This window comes from Salmo trutta, chromosome 17 (genome assembly GCF_901001165.1).
Source record: "Salmo trutta chromosome 17, fSalTru1.1, whole genome shotgun sequence".
NCBI classification, from domain to species: Eukaryota; Metazoa; Chordata; class Actinopteri; order Salmoniformes; family Salmonidae; genus Salmo; species Salmo trutta.
The window spans coordinates 43540868-43558262 of NC_042973.1; the positions used below are offsets into that span (position 1 = coordinate 43540868).

At 39.6% G+C, this 17395-nt stretch overlaps 1 protein-coding gene across 3 annotated transcripts in view; it reads left to right on the plus strand.

Annotated features, from left to right (window-relative positions):
- Nucleotides 1-5888: 5888 nt before the first annotated feature.
- kdm7ab (lysine (K)-specific demethylase 7Ab) overlaps nt 5889-17395 on the plus strand; it is a 46608-nt gene continuing 35101 nt past the window's right edge. The window contains exon 1 of one of the 3 annotated variants that reach the window (XM_029696887.1): nt 5889-6040. In XM_029696887.1, the coding sequence (XP_029552747.1) occupies nt 5943-6040 (98 nt within the window). In that variant the 5' untranslated portion in view covers nt 5889-5942. The remainder of the gene's footprint in view (nt 6041-17395) is intronic. The other 2 variants (XM_029696886.1, XM_029696888.1) reach the window with 2 other exon arrangements.

The following is a 17395-nucleotide window of genomic DNA, read 5'->3' on the forward strand; positions in this document are numbered from 1 at the left end:
TGTAGGTCAGGGCGTGACAGGTGGTGTTTGTCTCTGTTTTGTATTTCTATGTTCAGTTTCTATTTTTGTATTTCTATGTTGGTTTTGTTTGGTATGATCTCCAATTAGAGGCAGCCGGTTGTCGTTGTCTATAATTGGAGGTCATATTTAAGTTGATGTTTGTCCCACCTGGTTTTGTGGGTGATTAATTTTTGAGTGGTGTGTTTTCTCTCTGCATCACGGTTTGTTGTTTTTGTGTATTCAAGTATTTAGTGTATTGCAGTTAGTTTCACGGTAAATAAAATATGTGGAACTATGAACACGCTGCATTTTGGTCCGATCCTTTGAACAGCCGTGACACTAATGACTCTGCCTCCGCACAGCAGAATCTGCAGAGCTGTTAAGATTGTATCCCCCATATATATAACATTATATTAGTTGCAAGAATTTTGTATAGTAATTTAAATAGAAAAATTCTAAGTTTTGAATCCGGCATTGTTTTGCGTATCAATTCATAAACCATGTGCCATGGAATGGGTACATCGAAAATCTCTTCCCAACTATTTTGCAATTTATATGGCACAGCTGTCAGTTTTTTGGTCCTTAAATTAAATTGGTATATGTTTTTATTTATCACAATTTTCTTTAACCATTTATGTTCTTTAATACAGGGCCGGCATACAAGTTCCTTACTTTTTCCCCCTTCTACTTGCCTCTTCCATTTTTGTGGTAATGCTGAAATTAATTGGTTGTAATTTTGGGTAGAGCAGACATTTCCATATGTCTGTGTTAGCTGCATGTGTGACATCACTCCACCAGTCCTATTTATAATATAATTCACTAAAATTATACCTTTTTTTAAACATTTCTTCGAAAAATACATTTTTTTTATCAATTACTATATTTGAATTTAACCACAATATTTGTTGTATTATTTGTTCTGTCTTTTCAGGTGGATTAAACTGAAATTGCAACCAACTTTCTAAGGCTTGTTTAAAAAAATAAAGATATTTTGGAGATTATTTCCTTTTCAAACAACCGAAAGTGGGCAGGTGTAATCTGAATAAAGGGAAAAAGGCCCTTCTTGAACATAGGATGAGACATTCGTACCAATTTACTAGAAAACCAGTTTGGATTTAAATATAACTTTGGTATGACTGATGCCTTTAGTGAGAGGTCTAATGCTTTAATATTTAATAATTTCTGCCCTCCGAATTCATTTTCGTTATATAAATAGGCCCTTTTAATTTTATCTGGCTTGTCGTTCCAAATAAAATTGAATATTTTTTGTTCATATAATTTAAAAAGCAGGTCACTAGGTGTAGGCAAAACCATAAGCAAATAGGTAAACTGTGATATGACTAAAGAGTTAATCAGGGTGATTTTTCCACAAATAGACAGGTATTTTCCTTTCCATGGTAGCAAGATCTTATCTATTTTTGCTAACTTTCTATAAAAATGTATTGAAGTGAGATCATATCTTTCTTTTGGGATTTGTATACCGAGTATGTCCACATCTCCGTCAGGCCATTTAATTGGTAAACTACATGGTAATGTAAAATTAGCATTTTTTTAGTGATCCAATAAATACAAGGTTTCCAGTTATCATAATTTGGTTTTAATCCAGAGAGGATGGCAAAAGTATCTAGATCCTCTGAGGCCGTGGAGAGACTCTAATTGTGGTTTTAAAGGAAAACATGAATCATCGGCATACAATGACACCTTAGCTTTTAAGCCACGGATTTCTAATCCTTTAATATTATTGTTTGATATAATCTTAACAGCTAACATTTCGATGGCAATAATAAATAAATATGCCGATAGTGGACAACCTTGTTTTACTCCTCTAGACAGTTTAAAACTTTCTGAGATGTAGCCATTATTTACTATTTTACACCTAGGGTTACTGTACATAACTTTAACCCATTTTATAAGAGATTCCCCAAAATTTACATTTTCTAGGCATTTATATATAAACTCAAGTCGTACTTTATCAAAAGCCTTTTCAAAATCAGCTATGAAAACCAGGCCTGGTGTCCCCGATATTTCATAGTATTCTATTGTTTCCAGTACTCTGTATTAAAATCTCCCACCATAATAATAGAGTCTAGTGTTGCTTGTAGAGTTGATCAATTCTTATATATAGTTTCAAAGAAGCTTGGATCATCATTATTTGGACCGTATAGGTTAATAAGCCATATCTGTTTATTGTCCAATAACATATTTAAAATGTTCTACCTTGATAATCTGTTTGGACAATTTGCACATTTGGATCAAAATTACTGTTAATTAAAACCATCACCCCTTTTGAATTTCTTTGCCCATGGGAGAAATATATTTGGCCCCCCCCCAGTTCTTTTTCCACAAAACTTCATTTAAAATTGTTGAATAGGTTTCCTGTAAACAATATATATTATATTCGTTCTCTTTTAACCAGGTAAATACTGATCGTCTTTTCTTATTATCTGCTAGGCCATTACAATTGTAACTGGCTATACTTATTTCACCACTTACCATAATGAGACACAACTTTAAATTGTATTTATGAAAATATATGTTTGTAAACGTACCATTAAAAAGTAACATGATGACTGAGTGTCTATATAGCTGTACCATGATATTTGCATTGCTACTAAGTAAACCTCAAATTGGTCCCTACTATTCCACCTGCTGCCACTCACTGTTTATTATCTATGCATAATCACTTCACCCCTACCTACATGTACAAATTACCTCGACTAACCTGTACCCCCCCGCACATTGACTCAGTACCGGTACCCCCTGTATATAGCCTTGTTATTGTTATTTTATTGTGTTACTTTTTTTATTTTTTACTTTAGCTTATGTAACCGATGTGAAATGGCTAGTTAGTTACCGGTGGTGCGCGCTAATAGCGTTTCAATCAGTGACGTCACTCGTAACTGAGACTTGAAGTAGGGTTTCCCCTTGCGTTGCAAGGGCCGTGGTTTTTGTGGCGCGATGGGTAACGATGCTTCGTGGGGTGTTAGTTGTTGATGTGTGCAAGGGTCCCTGGTTCGAGCCCAGGTTGGGGCGAAGAGAGGGACAGAACCTACACATTTAGACTTATTTGGTAAATATTTTCTTAACTCTTTCTTGAACTGCACTGTTGGGTAAGGGCTTGTAAGTAAGCATTTCACAGTAAGGGCTACACATGTTGTGTTTGGCACATGTGACAAATAAAGTTTGATTTGATTTGACATCTGTGCCAACGACTAGGGTTGTTCCATATGATTTCAAACACTTTTTGACTGCAACCCTTTTAATTTGAACGAAACCTTCCATACATGTTTGCTCTAAAAGTGACTTTTTGGACCTAAATACCAAAACATTCAGGAGATAGAGGTGCTCGAAGTTGACCATGACACATCCATGTCTTCATCACTGAAAAAGAGAAATGGTAGAGTTTGATATCATTTGAAAGCTTACAAACAGGGTTGTCAAAGTTGTATAATTTATTGAAAAAAAAAAAACGAAACACTTTTTTCATATTCATATATTGTATGTTGTAGCTTAGACCATATTTTACATCAGAGGTGTTGTGCCCACCATCGATTATGACAGTGTGCTCTTCAATCACGGCTGGGTGTCATATTTTGGCTGATAAATTAACAGAAATCTGGATAAAATTGAAATGTCATCTTTAAAATTTTCCCACAATTAACAGGATTATGGTTGGTTTTCACATCAGAGAATGTTGACTTGAGTGGGAATATCCATTGTCTTATATTAAATTGTCAATCTTCCATAGGAAACCTATTGAAATCATAGAAATATAGATAATAGAATAGACATTCGCATTCAAGTTGACATTCGACGGTGGGCGGACTGGCGAACCATCTTTCTGGTAGTAATTGGAACCAGAGAGAATGCGCAAGAGAGAGGCCCAACTCCACGGAAGACCTGTCTCCCTCCAGCAGGTGCCATTTTTTTGTTGTTTCGCCCACCAAGCAAGGAATTTTTGTATGGAGGTCAATGAGTGTCAAATTTGGTCAACAACAAAATGTATGTCTTATTTGCTCCATGAGGTTTATTTGATCGGATAGAAGTTTCGTAATGCTTACATTGTTGCGAGTGCACTGACGTAATTAGGACATGTGAAATCCCGGCAACTTTGAGAAAAAACACTGAGATGGCTATCCATATTGATGGCATGAGGCTAGTAGCATAGCATTTCTCTCCATTGAATACAGGCGGTTGACGTCAACAACCCTCATCGAATATTCAAAAAAGGATTACAATAATGAGATGCATCCACCAATCCAAAGAAAGGATAGGCAGGAGTTAGACAGCCCACAATGACGCTTTGTGGACAACGACTCCCATTGTTAGGTTGTAGAGACACCTATCTTGTCAGTATATCCATAACTTTGTTGAAACTTAAAAATTATATTTCAATGGTGTACCAGCTAAATTGTAGTGGTCTGAAGTATTCTATGATTTTAGGCTGGGTTTCTGTCTAGCACTTTGTGACATCTGCTGATGTAAAAAGGGCTTCATAAATACATTTGATTGATTGGATTTGTTTCTATGATTGAAATGACACCCACCCTCTCTGTATTTAAGAGAATGCTGTGTCTCAACCAATGGCGGGCATAACACAAAAACCTCAGATGATCTAAAATAGGATCTAAGCCTCAATATATGTGAAAATGAGAAAATTCAGAGTTTACAATTTTTAGATAATTTACTTTAAAGAGAAAAAAAAACGTTTTATTTTTGCTTTCAAAAATATCAAACTCGACATGGATGTCTCATGGTAGGGTATGCAAAATGGGTTAGCTACAGATTGTACGCAAGATAATGTGATATAATGAAATATTTTTTAAGTCCATTACTGGGCGTTACAGGAACACCTCACACAAACCGCCACCATAGATTTGTCAATGGACACCAAAAATCTTTGGTTAAACTTTGGTGTACAATCTGTACCTACAAAATGAGTCAACTTTGAGAAACTCTGCCTCCAAAATGTTTTGGCATCCAGGTCCAAAATGTCACTTTCTGACAACCTACCATGGGAAAACATGTTTGGAAGGTTTTGTTCAAATATAAAGGAGTGCAGTCAGAAAGTTATTGAACTTATATGGAACAACCATATACCTTAAAACTGCAATATGTGAATTCTAGAAGAAAGGATTCAGTAACTTTTTAACTAAAGCCTGTTCTTGCCAATACTTTGTCTGTTCTCGATTCAGAAGAAAAGTGTATGTTATAAATGTATAGCTACAATGCCTACAAACATTACCAGTTGCAATGTTGTTCCTAGTGTAAGGACGTGGGTTGAAGGTCTTGTAATTGAAGAAGCTAACAGAATGCAGCACCAGTGCATCAGACTTCATATGTTAATGGGGATATATTAAATACATAATAATAGGAGAGTGATTGGCACAACCCCACACACTACATCTTCGTAGCGCTGACTGATATTCTACCCAGAAGCCCTTGCTCTAATACAAGATTCAATTAGAATACAGGTATGGATGGATATCACAATAAAAGTCCTATACATATGCCGCATCACATTCCAGTCCCACACTAGTTTCCATACTTTGGGTTAAAAAAGATTTCGTCGTTTGGTCCAACCGGAATCGCCGCTTTAGCCAAACGTTTATACCAGAGGCCACGCTCTTTATTAACAATTTGGAGCACCTGGTGCCAACAGGCCACATCAAAGACCTCTGGTTTATAACACTCTACAACTCATTTTATTTTGCAAGTTGAGTTAATATAGCCTACATTACGGTGTTGCGATCGTTGCTTGGGTTGAATAATAGTAAATTATTGCTTATTATGATTAACAAATATCATGCTACACAGAGTGTTATTGTGGTCTCCTCCAACGTTATCGTAAATTATCGTTTCGCCCTCGGCTTTTTCCGTGTATGTTGAAAACAGTCCCCGCCCAACTTTCTGGCTGCGTTGTTTGTTTGGACACTAAGAAGATGGCGGCGGCCCCGCTGTACTGTGTCTGCCGGCAGTCTTACGATGTTAGCCGGTTTATGATTGAATGCGACATTTGTAATGACTGGTTTCATGGCAGGTAAGGAGCCGAAATATTCCTTAATGACATACCTGAATATGACAGGAGTGCGTCAACGACTGTGTTAATAATCTGTTAAGGAAAGTCAAGTCGTATTGCGATGTCAGTCTCGCTCTGTGATTAGAGGTTCGATCAAGACCGTGCAGAGCATCTCGCGAGCACCCAGCGCGAGCGAACGGACCTTTGCGCAGCTTGGCTACATATTCGTTTGTTTACCTACTTTCTTTTAGGCATACAACGGACGATGCGGTAGTTGATATCGGAGTCATTAAACGTATTTTTTTTATCCCAGTGCCAGATCTCTGCACAAGTAAACACAGCACGCAATTATACGGAAATGAACTCCCCGCGGTTGTTATTTTATAGTATTTGGTTAGGAGTAGAAGGAACAGTTGGTTTGTCAGCCAGTTGTACTTTATTTGCAGTAGATGTATCTAGTCAGTTTTAGAGCAGAAACTTCGAATCAAGCGCAGTTGTCTAGGCTCTGTTGTCGTTTAGTGTTTGTCAAGTTTTGTCTTTGCGCCTCCTGACAGCCAGCCAGAAATCCTAAACCTTCATCTGTAGCTAAATGTTTTTGTTACTGTGTTAACTAGCTGTCATGTCACGATTCATGCCGTGAGGATGCCAGATTAACTTGACTTTAACTTTTTTCAAATAAGTTACTTGTGGGTTTGGGGGCGAATAAACAATAGGCGAGGCAATGAGTGTACTGCCGTCCACGCCAGTACTGGAAGAGGAAGTAGCCTGAATTCTAGAGACAACATTTTGATGTTGGAAAATGTTTGTCTCATCATTGAGAAATGGACCAAATGGGAGTGTTGGGTGGTCAAGTCGAGGACGGGAATTTAAATGCCCCTTCCGAACAAAGATGTCCACATGGCGAGAGCCATCTAGCGTTAGAATTCAGAAACACATTTTTAAGGCAAGTGCACGTGTTTGACGTGTCCCTCGAACATCATGTTTTCCTTGACGAAACTTCACATTCTCAAAATCATAGTTCCCAAGAGGCCAGGATAAGAGATATGAATAAATCATCTATCACTACAGACACCCGGGTTCGTATCCAGGCTGTATCACAACCAGCCGTAATTGGGAGTCCCATAGGGCGGTGCACAATTGGCCCAGCGTCGTCCGGGTTTGTAAATAAGAATTTGTTTTAACTGACTTGCCTAGTTAAATAAATAAAATCTCACCCCAGTTGCTTGGTTCACGCCAATATGAGGCCTGTCATCATGCATGTTAGAGGTGGTCCCACAGTAAGGCAAATTCTCTCATGTTTAGCTTTACAGAAGAAAAAAATTGCACTGAAACAGCTGGGCTTAACTATAAAGTGTGGTGCCAGGAACTGAGCAAGGAATTCAAGGCTTCTGCCTGCACGCTGAGAGAGATCGAGGCATGAATGCTGCACTTCAACTCATTATTTTCTCATTAACAAACATAAGTGTGAGCAAGCTCACTATGGCCTAACTTAGTGCAGGCATGTCAAGGTTTACCTGGGACTGTGTGTACACACAAATGAGTTTACTGAAGGCTCTCTCAACAAAGGGATTGTAGTTAGGAGCTTTTAGCTGTTACACCCTCTCTTCCCTTATTCCTCTGTGCCCAAGGCCCGGATTGCTCCCCTGCATGGTAGATTACGTGGGCCCAGCCGCATCCCTTTTTGGTGGGGTTGCACTGGGTTGCTTTGCCTGAGCCTATGTGTTTTCTGTTGTTGGGAAACCTCTTGTCTGCAGTGCTGCCTGCCACCAATGGGATTATGCTGTCTAGCCGCAGGCAGACGGTAGGCTGTGTTATTATCAGGCACTGAGCACAGGCCAGTTTGGGAGCTGGGGAGCTGCAGAGGGGAGAGTGTTTGGGGGGATTAGGCTATTAGAAGCATTTTTGCTATTCATGCCAGACATTACTCTTAGTGATGCTGTTCACACATTTTATATGCCTGGGTCTTTTTTCAGTCTCTCTCCTGGAGAGTGTTGCTTTCCTACTTTAATCAGTGGCATCAAATGTGTTAGTATTTAGATGGCTGCCTAGAATTCTGACACTCCAAAGTGTTTGTGTTACACAGGCCATTTACACTATACAAGCGGGGGGGGGGGGGGGGGGGGTCTGTGCTGTCGGGTAAGGCACATACCCAAATTGATCCTGTAAGTTGCTCTGGATAAGAGTGCTTGCTAAAAAATGTATACATTAAAAGGTAGTACTACTAATGTTCCCTCTAGTTTTTTGGGGCACTGAGTGCAAACTTGAACATTGTGAAAATTCTTTGCAACTTCCGGTGCGTGTTTACTGTGAACACTGAGGCTGTACCTGTTTTAAGTTATATTTTTGACAGTGGCCAAGTAGGCTACTGTGGCTATTTGATCATAATGTGGGCCTACCATAAAAAAAACAATAGAAAAACGCATCCCATAGGAAATTATATATCATACACTACAGTTAAGGAACAATGGGGAAAGTAATTCTGCTTTGAAAGTTGATACTTGTAACCTCACTTGAGAAAATGGCCCTTGAATGTTTTGGTAAATCAACTGGAGAGCTCTTTGTCTACACAATTCAGCATCGTTCACACCCACATAAGCCTCAGCCCATCTCTTTAAGGATTCACATGTACAGTGCATTTGGAAAATTATTCAGACCCCTTGACTTTAAATTGTTTTTTCCCCTCATCAATCTACACACAATACCCCATAAAAAGACAGCAAAAACAAGTTTAGAAATTTTGCTAATTTATTAAAAATAAAAGAACGATTACATTTACGTAAGTATTCAGACCCTTTACTCAGTACTTTATTGAAGCACATTTGGCAGCGATTACAGCCTCGAGTCTTCTTGGGTATGACGTTACAAGCTTGGCACACCTGTATTTGGGGGGTTTCTCCCATTCTTCTCTGCAAATCCTCTCAAGCTCTGTCACGTTGGATGGGGAGTGTTGCTGCACAGCTATTTTCAGGTCTCTCCAGAGATGTTTGATTGGGTTCAAGTCCGGGCTCTGGTTGGGCCACTCAAGGACGTTCAGAGACTTGTCCCGAAGCCACTCCTGCGTTGTCTTGTGTGCTTAGGGTCGTTGTCCCGTTTAAAGGTGAACCTTCACCCCAGTCTGAGCTCCTGAGAACTCTGGAGCAGGTTTTCATCAAGCATCTCTCTGTACTTTGCTGTGTTCATCTTTCCCTCAATCCTGACTAGTCTTCCAGTCCCTGCTGCTGAAAAACATCCCCACAGCATGATGCAGCCACCACCATGCTTCACCGTAGGTATGGTGCCAGGTTTCCTCCAGACGTGACTCAATCTTGGTTTCATCAGACCAGAGAATCTTGTTTCTCATGGTCTGAGAGTCTAAGCGAAATTTGGCAAACTCCAAGCGGGCTGCTCGGCCTTATACTGAGGAGTGGCTTCTGTCTGGCCACTCTACCACAAAGGCCTGATGGGTGGAGTGCTGTAGAGATGGTTATCCTTCTGGAAGAGGAACTCTGGCGCTCCGTCAGTGACCATTGGGTTCTTGGTCACCTCCTTGACCAAGGCCCTTCTCCTTCGTTTGCTCAGTTTGGCTGGGTGGCCAGCTCTAGGAAGAGTCTTGGTGGTTCCAAACTTCTTCCATTTAAGAGTGATGGAGGCCACTGTGTTCTTGGGGACCTTGAATGCTGCAGACATTTTTTTTGTACCCTTCCCCAGATCTGTGCCTCGACACAATCCTGTCTTGGCGCTCTACGGACAATTCCTTCGACCTCATGGCTTGGTTTTTGCTCTGACATGCACTGTCAACTATGGGACCTTATACAGACAGGTGTGTGCCTTTCCAAATCATGTCCAATCAATTGAATTTACCACAGGTGGACTCCAATCATATCTCAAGGATGATCAATGGAAACAGGATGCACCTGAGCTTAATTTCAGGTCTCATAGTAAAGGGTCTGAATACTTATGTAAAAAATGTTTTTTAGTTTTTTTTACATTTGCAAACATTTCTAAAAAACAGTTTTCACTTTTTCATTATGGGGTATTGTGTGTAGATTGACAATTGTTTTATTTAATCAATTTTTAAATAAGGCTGCAACGTAACAAAATGTGGAAAAGTCAAGGTCTGAATACTTTTGTAATGCACTGTACTTAAACAACCAAAGATTAGAAAGACTGAAGACTGGTTTATACTACGTCTATTGACAGTCGTCGCAGTGACATCATTAACATTCTATTGTCGTCCGATGTCAGACTTGTCGTTATCAAAAAATGTAAACTACAGGCTGCATGACATCAGCAGCCTGGTGGTCCAAAATAGCGTAACTCGTGTATTTTAACACAAATAAACCCATCTGTTTTAAAAATGAATTTACTATATGGCAGTCTTGCAACTAAAAGCAACTTTCTAAACAATGTTTTTGTTAGTTTCTAGCTTGTTAGCTAGATAGCCAGTTCAAATAATGACCATATCATATAGCAACATCTCCAACGTCTTCACTTTAGCTCATTTGTCTTCATTTTTACAGGAAAATAAACTCACAACCTGATCATTATTTACAAGTTAATGGCGAGCCAATTACAGAAAATAGCTTACAGTTGTGAGTGTGACGAAATAATAAAAGCAGGGTATTCTACCAGAGAATTTTATGACTTGGACACTGACTCGTTGGCCTAACGTTATATCGTAATTTGACTTTGGTGCAGGTCATGTTCTTCACATTACTGTCTCTGGTAAACACATACACTTTGATTTTATTTTATATAGTATTTGTCACATGCACAGGATACAGAAGTTGTAGTGAATGGTCACTTGCAAAGTGGAGTATTTTTGTTTAGATAGCTAACTAGCTAAACATTGAACCATAATCCCAACTCATAACATTACTACCCTGCACAAATCTGCAGGTAGCTAACCTACCAGGTTCAATGTTAGCTAGCTAGCTAACTTTAAGCTATAACTAGCAATGCAAGTTGAAAATGCTCTATCCCTGAACAGGATGTTAGCGTTTTCTGGTGACTCTGCATAGGCTATGTAATGGAGAGCGTTTCTATTTATTCATAAAAATATGTCTTTATTTAGACTATCCGAAAATAATTCATGATTATTATTTGAATAGTGAAATATTGTCAAATGCCCATCACTAGTGTGCGTATGTGACTGACTGAGGAAGACTGATTGCACTGCCACTGGCCTTAGGCAAGTTCAGCACTCCATCTATCAATGTCCCTGCAGGATGAAAATACTGGGGAGAGATTGATGATCCATGTGATTAAACCCTTAAATTTTTAGTGGGATTGGTCTGGTGGTTTACTCTATTTAGGCTGTTATTATGATTGCTTTGTGATGGGTGATACCATTTTAAGTGTGTGTGCACGTGTGTGGCCACATACGAGAGGCTGACGTTTCATATAGATGTATTGCTTTACCTCTAATCATCCAGTGTTGCACAGCCCTTCATTTACAGTAATTGGTTTTGAGTCCTTTTTTTTACCATATCCATTGAAATGCTATGTCTGTGTTAATCAGATCATAATCAAGATCAGATCAATGATGATTAAATAGGGAACATAAGCCTAATTCACATGGACAATAAATCAATTACATTTTATGAATGAAGTACAGCACTGGGAATATGTCGCTAACTAGTCCATTTCATTAAGTGCTTGGATAACACAGTTTCAAGACTTCATAGCCTTCATTCAGTGAGTCTCATGATAACTTTCAGGAAGTTGTTTAACAGGAGAGAAACTATTTCAGCCTTAACTGGTAACAAAATGTTCCTCCGCCGGTAGCCTAGCGGTTAAAGCGTTGGGACAGTAAACAAACGGTTGCTTGTTCGAATCCCCAAGCCGACAAGGTGGAAAAATCTGCTGTTCTGCCCTTGAACAAGGCAGTTAACCCCCCCGGGCGCCGATGACGTCGATTAAGGCCCTCTGATTCAGAGGGGTTGGGTTAAATGCATAAACACATTGCGGTTGAATGCATTCAGTTGTGCAATTGACTAGGTATCCTCTTTCCCTAACCAGGTTTCCCACAATGGCAAAGCGAGGTCAACCCTCTGCTCATTCATTGCTAAGGAACTGATGAAGCACAGGTTGTCATGTGAGAAACTCTTGACCTGTCAGAAATTCAATGCATTTCATGCATGGCCTCTGACTATGGTTTTTCTGTTATTGCATTGTAGCCCACTTGCAGTGCCTTGAGATATTTATGAAAACTAAGGAAACATAGTTGACGCATGGACATTGTAAATTATAGGATCTACACAATGGCTTATGCCATTTTTCATACATAGGGTGCAAGAGTTTGTGCTGCTCCGGTTACTTGACGGTAACTCCTGGCCCAAGATTTCTGACCCATATACCCTGATCTAGAAAAACTCTGGTCCCTATAGGCTAATCATACAAGGGGTTTGTTGTGTGAAGCCTATGTTCTCAGCTTGGACCATGTCACAGGAAGTTGTCTTTGAGAGGCAGGCAAGAAAGTGGCTTTGTCAGCAGAGGCCAAGGGGGGGGGGGGGGGGGGGGGCTGCTTCCTCTGGTGTGGAGGTGACACTTCCTACACTCATTATTCTCCATGGTCCTTAAGCCCTTAAGAAATGTCTCGGCCGAGAGAGGCTGCAGCTTGGCGGGGTTCGAACCAATGACTGTATATGTGACTCACCACCTGCAGTCTTATGTAGCAAAATTTGAATTTCAGTTTTTTATATTGGATAAAAGTAGAGACTCAGAGCTACAAAATGGTATATCATACACTGCATTTTTGAAGAACAATGGGACCACCTATGGGAGGAAGGATGTCAGTGTTGCGCAACAGCTGAAATCTGGTCCCGACAGTCTGAACGCTCCTTTGTGGCAACACCAGGCTCCAGAGCATCGAAGCTGTAAAACGGGGAATAACCAAAAATCAGAAGACATTACAACCCTGCACAACATCAATTCACCTCCCAAGTTTAGATAAGAATAACCTCATACAAAGAAAACATTTTCTTTTTACCCCGAAGTGCTGGTACTGCTTGACCTGTGGCAACGGCCTGAAGTACGGAGTCAGATGTTGTTGCCATCCATAGCTTTCCACCACCACCGTACCATCCTCCAGTCCAATCAGCTGTGGGATGTTGACCCCTGTCACAGTGCTGTCCTTCACAACACCAGCAATCTCAGTGTTCACTCTGGTCTTTCTGAAGCGCCGCTTGATGAGGCCAAAGCACCAGTCCGGGGCAAACTTGGTGTGGCCTGTGATTAGGAAGTGAAGGTCCAGATTGTGATGGAGCTTGGTCCACCAGGCACAATACCAGAGCACACACTTGTTTTTCTTTTGGCCACTGCAGTTATCACAATTCAGATCCACACATGTTTTCCCAACTCCGTAGTTGGTGAAGAAATGGTGCATGTAGTTGATGACTGTGCTTCTGTCTTTGCTTGCTTGGGCCAGCTCTCTTTTTGATGACTGGCGGATTAGTCAGGCGTGTTCTACTGATTTAATGCTGAAAGACACATTCCAGATACAAATATTTTAGCATTATTATACAATAGATGCGAAATGGCATTCTGAGAACATCACTACACACAGTTCATACAGGAAATGTTATTTACTGTAGCTAGCCAGTCATTTAATGTCAGCCGGCTAGCTAACAACAAGCTTTAACTAGCAATACAAATAGATTTTGTCATAGCTAGCTAAAGTTAACCAATAAGTTCAATGTTAGCTAGCTAACATTAGGCTATAACTAGCAATGCAAAATAGAATTCTGAGAGAACATCACTAACGTTACACACACTTCATACACAAGTTAATATTAGCTAGCAAGCCAGCCAGGCACCTAACGTTAGCGAGCTAACAGCAAGCTTTAAAACCTGTTGAGGCCAGGGGGCAGGATCTTATCCCGGTATTGGGATTCATTGTCATGTGACCATGGCGGGGAATTCAAAACTGCAAGAGTAATCATTTCAAATAATCAAATAATCAACTATTTTCCTCCATTTGAAAGATATATCTCCTAAATCTAACCACGCTGTCTGATTTTCAGAGGCTTTACGGAGAATGCATAAAGTTAGGTTATGTTAGGAGAGTTCATTGACAATAGCTGTGTGTAATGTTTAGCCAATTCAAAGAAGGGCATCAACAGACAGAAAACTAGCTAGAATTATGCACTTACCTTTGACAATCTGCATCAGATGACACTCATAGGACATTATGTTATACAATACATGCATTTTTAGTTCCATCAAGTTCATATTTATATCCAAAAACAGCATTTACAGTCGCGGTGAAACTCAGAATTTTTTTCGGCTCGAATGCTCCCAGTGAATCCAGCATTACAAATCACGGAATTACTATTCGAAAACATTGGTAAATTATAATATTGTCATTCAAAGAATAATATATTATCATCTCGTAATTGCTACCGAATGGCCAGATCTCAAAATAACTTTACTGGGAAATCACATTTTGCTATAAACTGGGTACTATGCTAACAACATAAGCTAAGCTATAAGCTATGCTAAGCTATACAGTTAGCATTAGCATCATCTAATATCGATAATAACATTCTAAATATCCCCTTACCTTTGATTATCTCCATCAGAAGGCGCTGCCAGCGATCCCAGGTCCAGAACAAATGTGGTTTCTTTTGACAAAGTTCATAATTTATGTCCAAATAGTTAGCGTTCAGTAGGCTCCCACAAAATGAGGTGGGCAGTGTAAAGTCACGCCGAAAAGCTAAAGAAAACCTAGTAAATAATCTATTTACATTTGTTTAAACATGTCAAACGTTGTTTAGCATTAATCTTTTGGTCCATTTTTAACGTGAAACATCAGTAAACATCAGTAATATTTTCACACAACCTATCAAGTGTCTAGAATAAACGATTATGACAAAGACACTCTTCTCAGATTTATGCGCAGGCGCAAAAAATGAAGTGATGACGTGTCAACTTGTAAGCATTCTAATTCGGTCTGTATTCATCACAGATGCGTCAAACAACTTTCTAAAGATCGTTGACATCTAGTGGAAGCAGTAGGAGTTGCGAACTGAATCCTTTCTCACTGTGGTATCTATAAAACAATGACACTAAATAGTACAGCCACAAAATTCTCATTTTTTTTTTAATCTATTTTTCTCAGGTTTTTGCCTGCAATATGAGTTTTGTTATACTTACAGACACCATTCAAACTGTTTTAGAAAATTCAGAGTGTTTTCTATCCGAATGTGTTAATAATATGCATATCCTAGCTTCTGAGTTGGTGTAGGAGGCAGTTAAAAATGGGCACATATTTTTTTCAAAATTGTCAATACTGCCCCCGTGGCCCGTAGAGGTTAACTTGGTATCTTTTGTTTAGACATGTCATGTTAATGTTACCTAGCTAGCTAAAAAATGAACTATAATCCCACTCTATAGAGTAACGTTACTAGCAATACAAACCGATTGTCATAGCAAGCTAAAGTTAACGAAAAAACATTAGGTTCAATGTCGAACTCCAGCTGGCTAGCTTATAGCAAGCTTAAGTTTGCAATGAAAACAACTTTCGGACAAAATTAGAAACATATATCTGAATCTGTAGCTAGATTCTTACCTGTATACATGGATGAAAGCTTCATGGCAGACTGCAACACCTTTTTATAAGACATCCTGTGTTTCCGTTTAGTTTGCACAGCTTGTTTGGCCCGTTGTGTTCCACTGATTTCAAAACGTGTTATGTAATGAGTCAGCATTGCATGGCACGATCGTCGTCCAGAAACTGACCTTTGTCAATAGCGCCTGATAAATTCAGGCCAGCAATGTTATTGAGAGCAGTAGCAACATATTTGCAGTTCTCCATGGCTAACATATCTTTTGAAAAAATTGCAGTAAAAGGATTATCTACGCATTACGAGCAGGTAATTTTATAGATGCAAGATGCAACACCGCAGACCAATCCAAACTCCTCTCTTGGCATGTCCAGCCCATTCATTATCTCAGCCAATCATGGCTAGCGGGAAGGTTTTCTGCGGCTAAACCAACTAGGCTTGTAACTTAACTACTTTATTTGTATTTACAGATGACATAAGTTTGATATTAAGGCACATGAAAGTTCACATGTTCGAGAAGGCATTTCTGCCAAAAAAACACATTTTGATAAATATTTTTTTGCTCTCATACCATCACGGTCACCTAATTATCCCCAGGTTACAATTGGCTCATTCAACCTCCCCTCTCCCCTGTAACTATTCCCCAGGTTGTTGCTGTAAATGAGAATGTGTTCTCAGTCAACTTACCTTGTAAAATAAGGGTTAAATAAAAGGCCAACCGGAGTACTGCAGGCAGCCATTAGCTACCAAAATATCCCTACTTCTTCTGTGTATGATTTTGTTTTAAATAATCAGTTCAAAGACATGCATCTGATATAATAGAAGTCATTATTGGTACAATGATTGTCTTCAAACTTTTTTATTTATTTACACAACGATTGACCACAAAGATTTTCCTATGTTTTGCAAACAATGCCTGCAGTACTGCAGTCGGCCTTGAACTTCTTGGCTTCAATGAGAGGAAGCAGTCATTCCCCCCTGGTTCAAATAAAGAAGGACACAACCCAGGGATGAGGGGGAAGAGTGAGCTTCTGTTCTCTTCGCTGCGTTTCCTGCCTCTCGACTGCCTCTCGACTGTGAGTGAAGTCTTTTTTTTGTGAGAAGTTGTTCTCACAGACTCCTGCCCCTCGGCAAGTCTTTGTTTATGAATGACGTTAATTAATCAATATGAAGCTAACCTAGAAGAGGATGTTAATCGTCCGGCGAAATCGGTGACCGATGAATACCAAGGTCATAGCCAGGTACCTTGACTCATAGCCATATGAGCTATGTGCTCATAGCAGCTTAGACTCCCAGCTCAAATTCCATGCGATGTGGTGGAAATGTGATCCAGAGAATCTGAAGGAGGAAATGTGTGTCTGGAGATAGGTTTGAAGCCCCTTGTGGGAAACTAACCTTGGTCACTGCTGATTCTGATCATTCCGTTATCAAGCCTACCTATTGTGAATGTTCAGTGTGCTCTTATGAATAAATAGGCTAGGACTGCCCTACCTATCACAAACTTGGCACATACAAAGTTTAGCCTAAACCGAGAATAGTAGGCCTGTCTGTAAACTGGCCTCTTAGTAAGGTGCGGAAAATGTTTGTTTCTTCTATTCAAGTGAGGAAAAACGTGCAGCTATTCAAAGCATTCACGTCTCCAGTGCGTGAAACAGACTGAAACAAATGGAACCATTAGCCAAAAACTCTGAATTTTTCAACATTGTCTCAATGATATTTGACAATTTAATGGGAACTCTTCTTGAGCTGTTTATTTAGGGCTGTGACGGTCTTGGAATTTGAGGTTATGGTAATTGGCCAGGTCAATGTACGGTCATCCAACATAACCGTT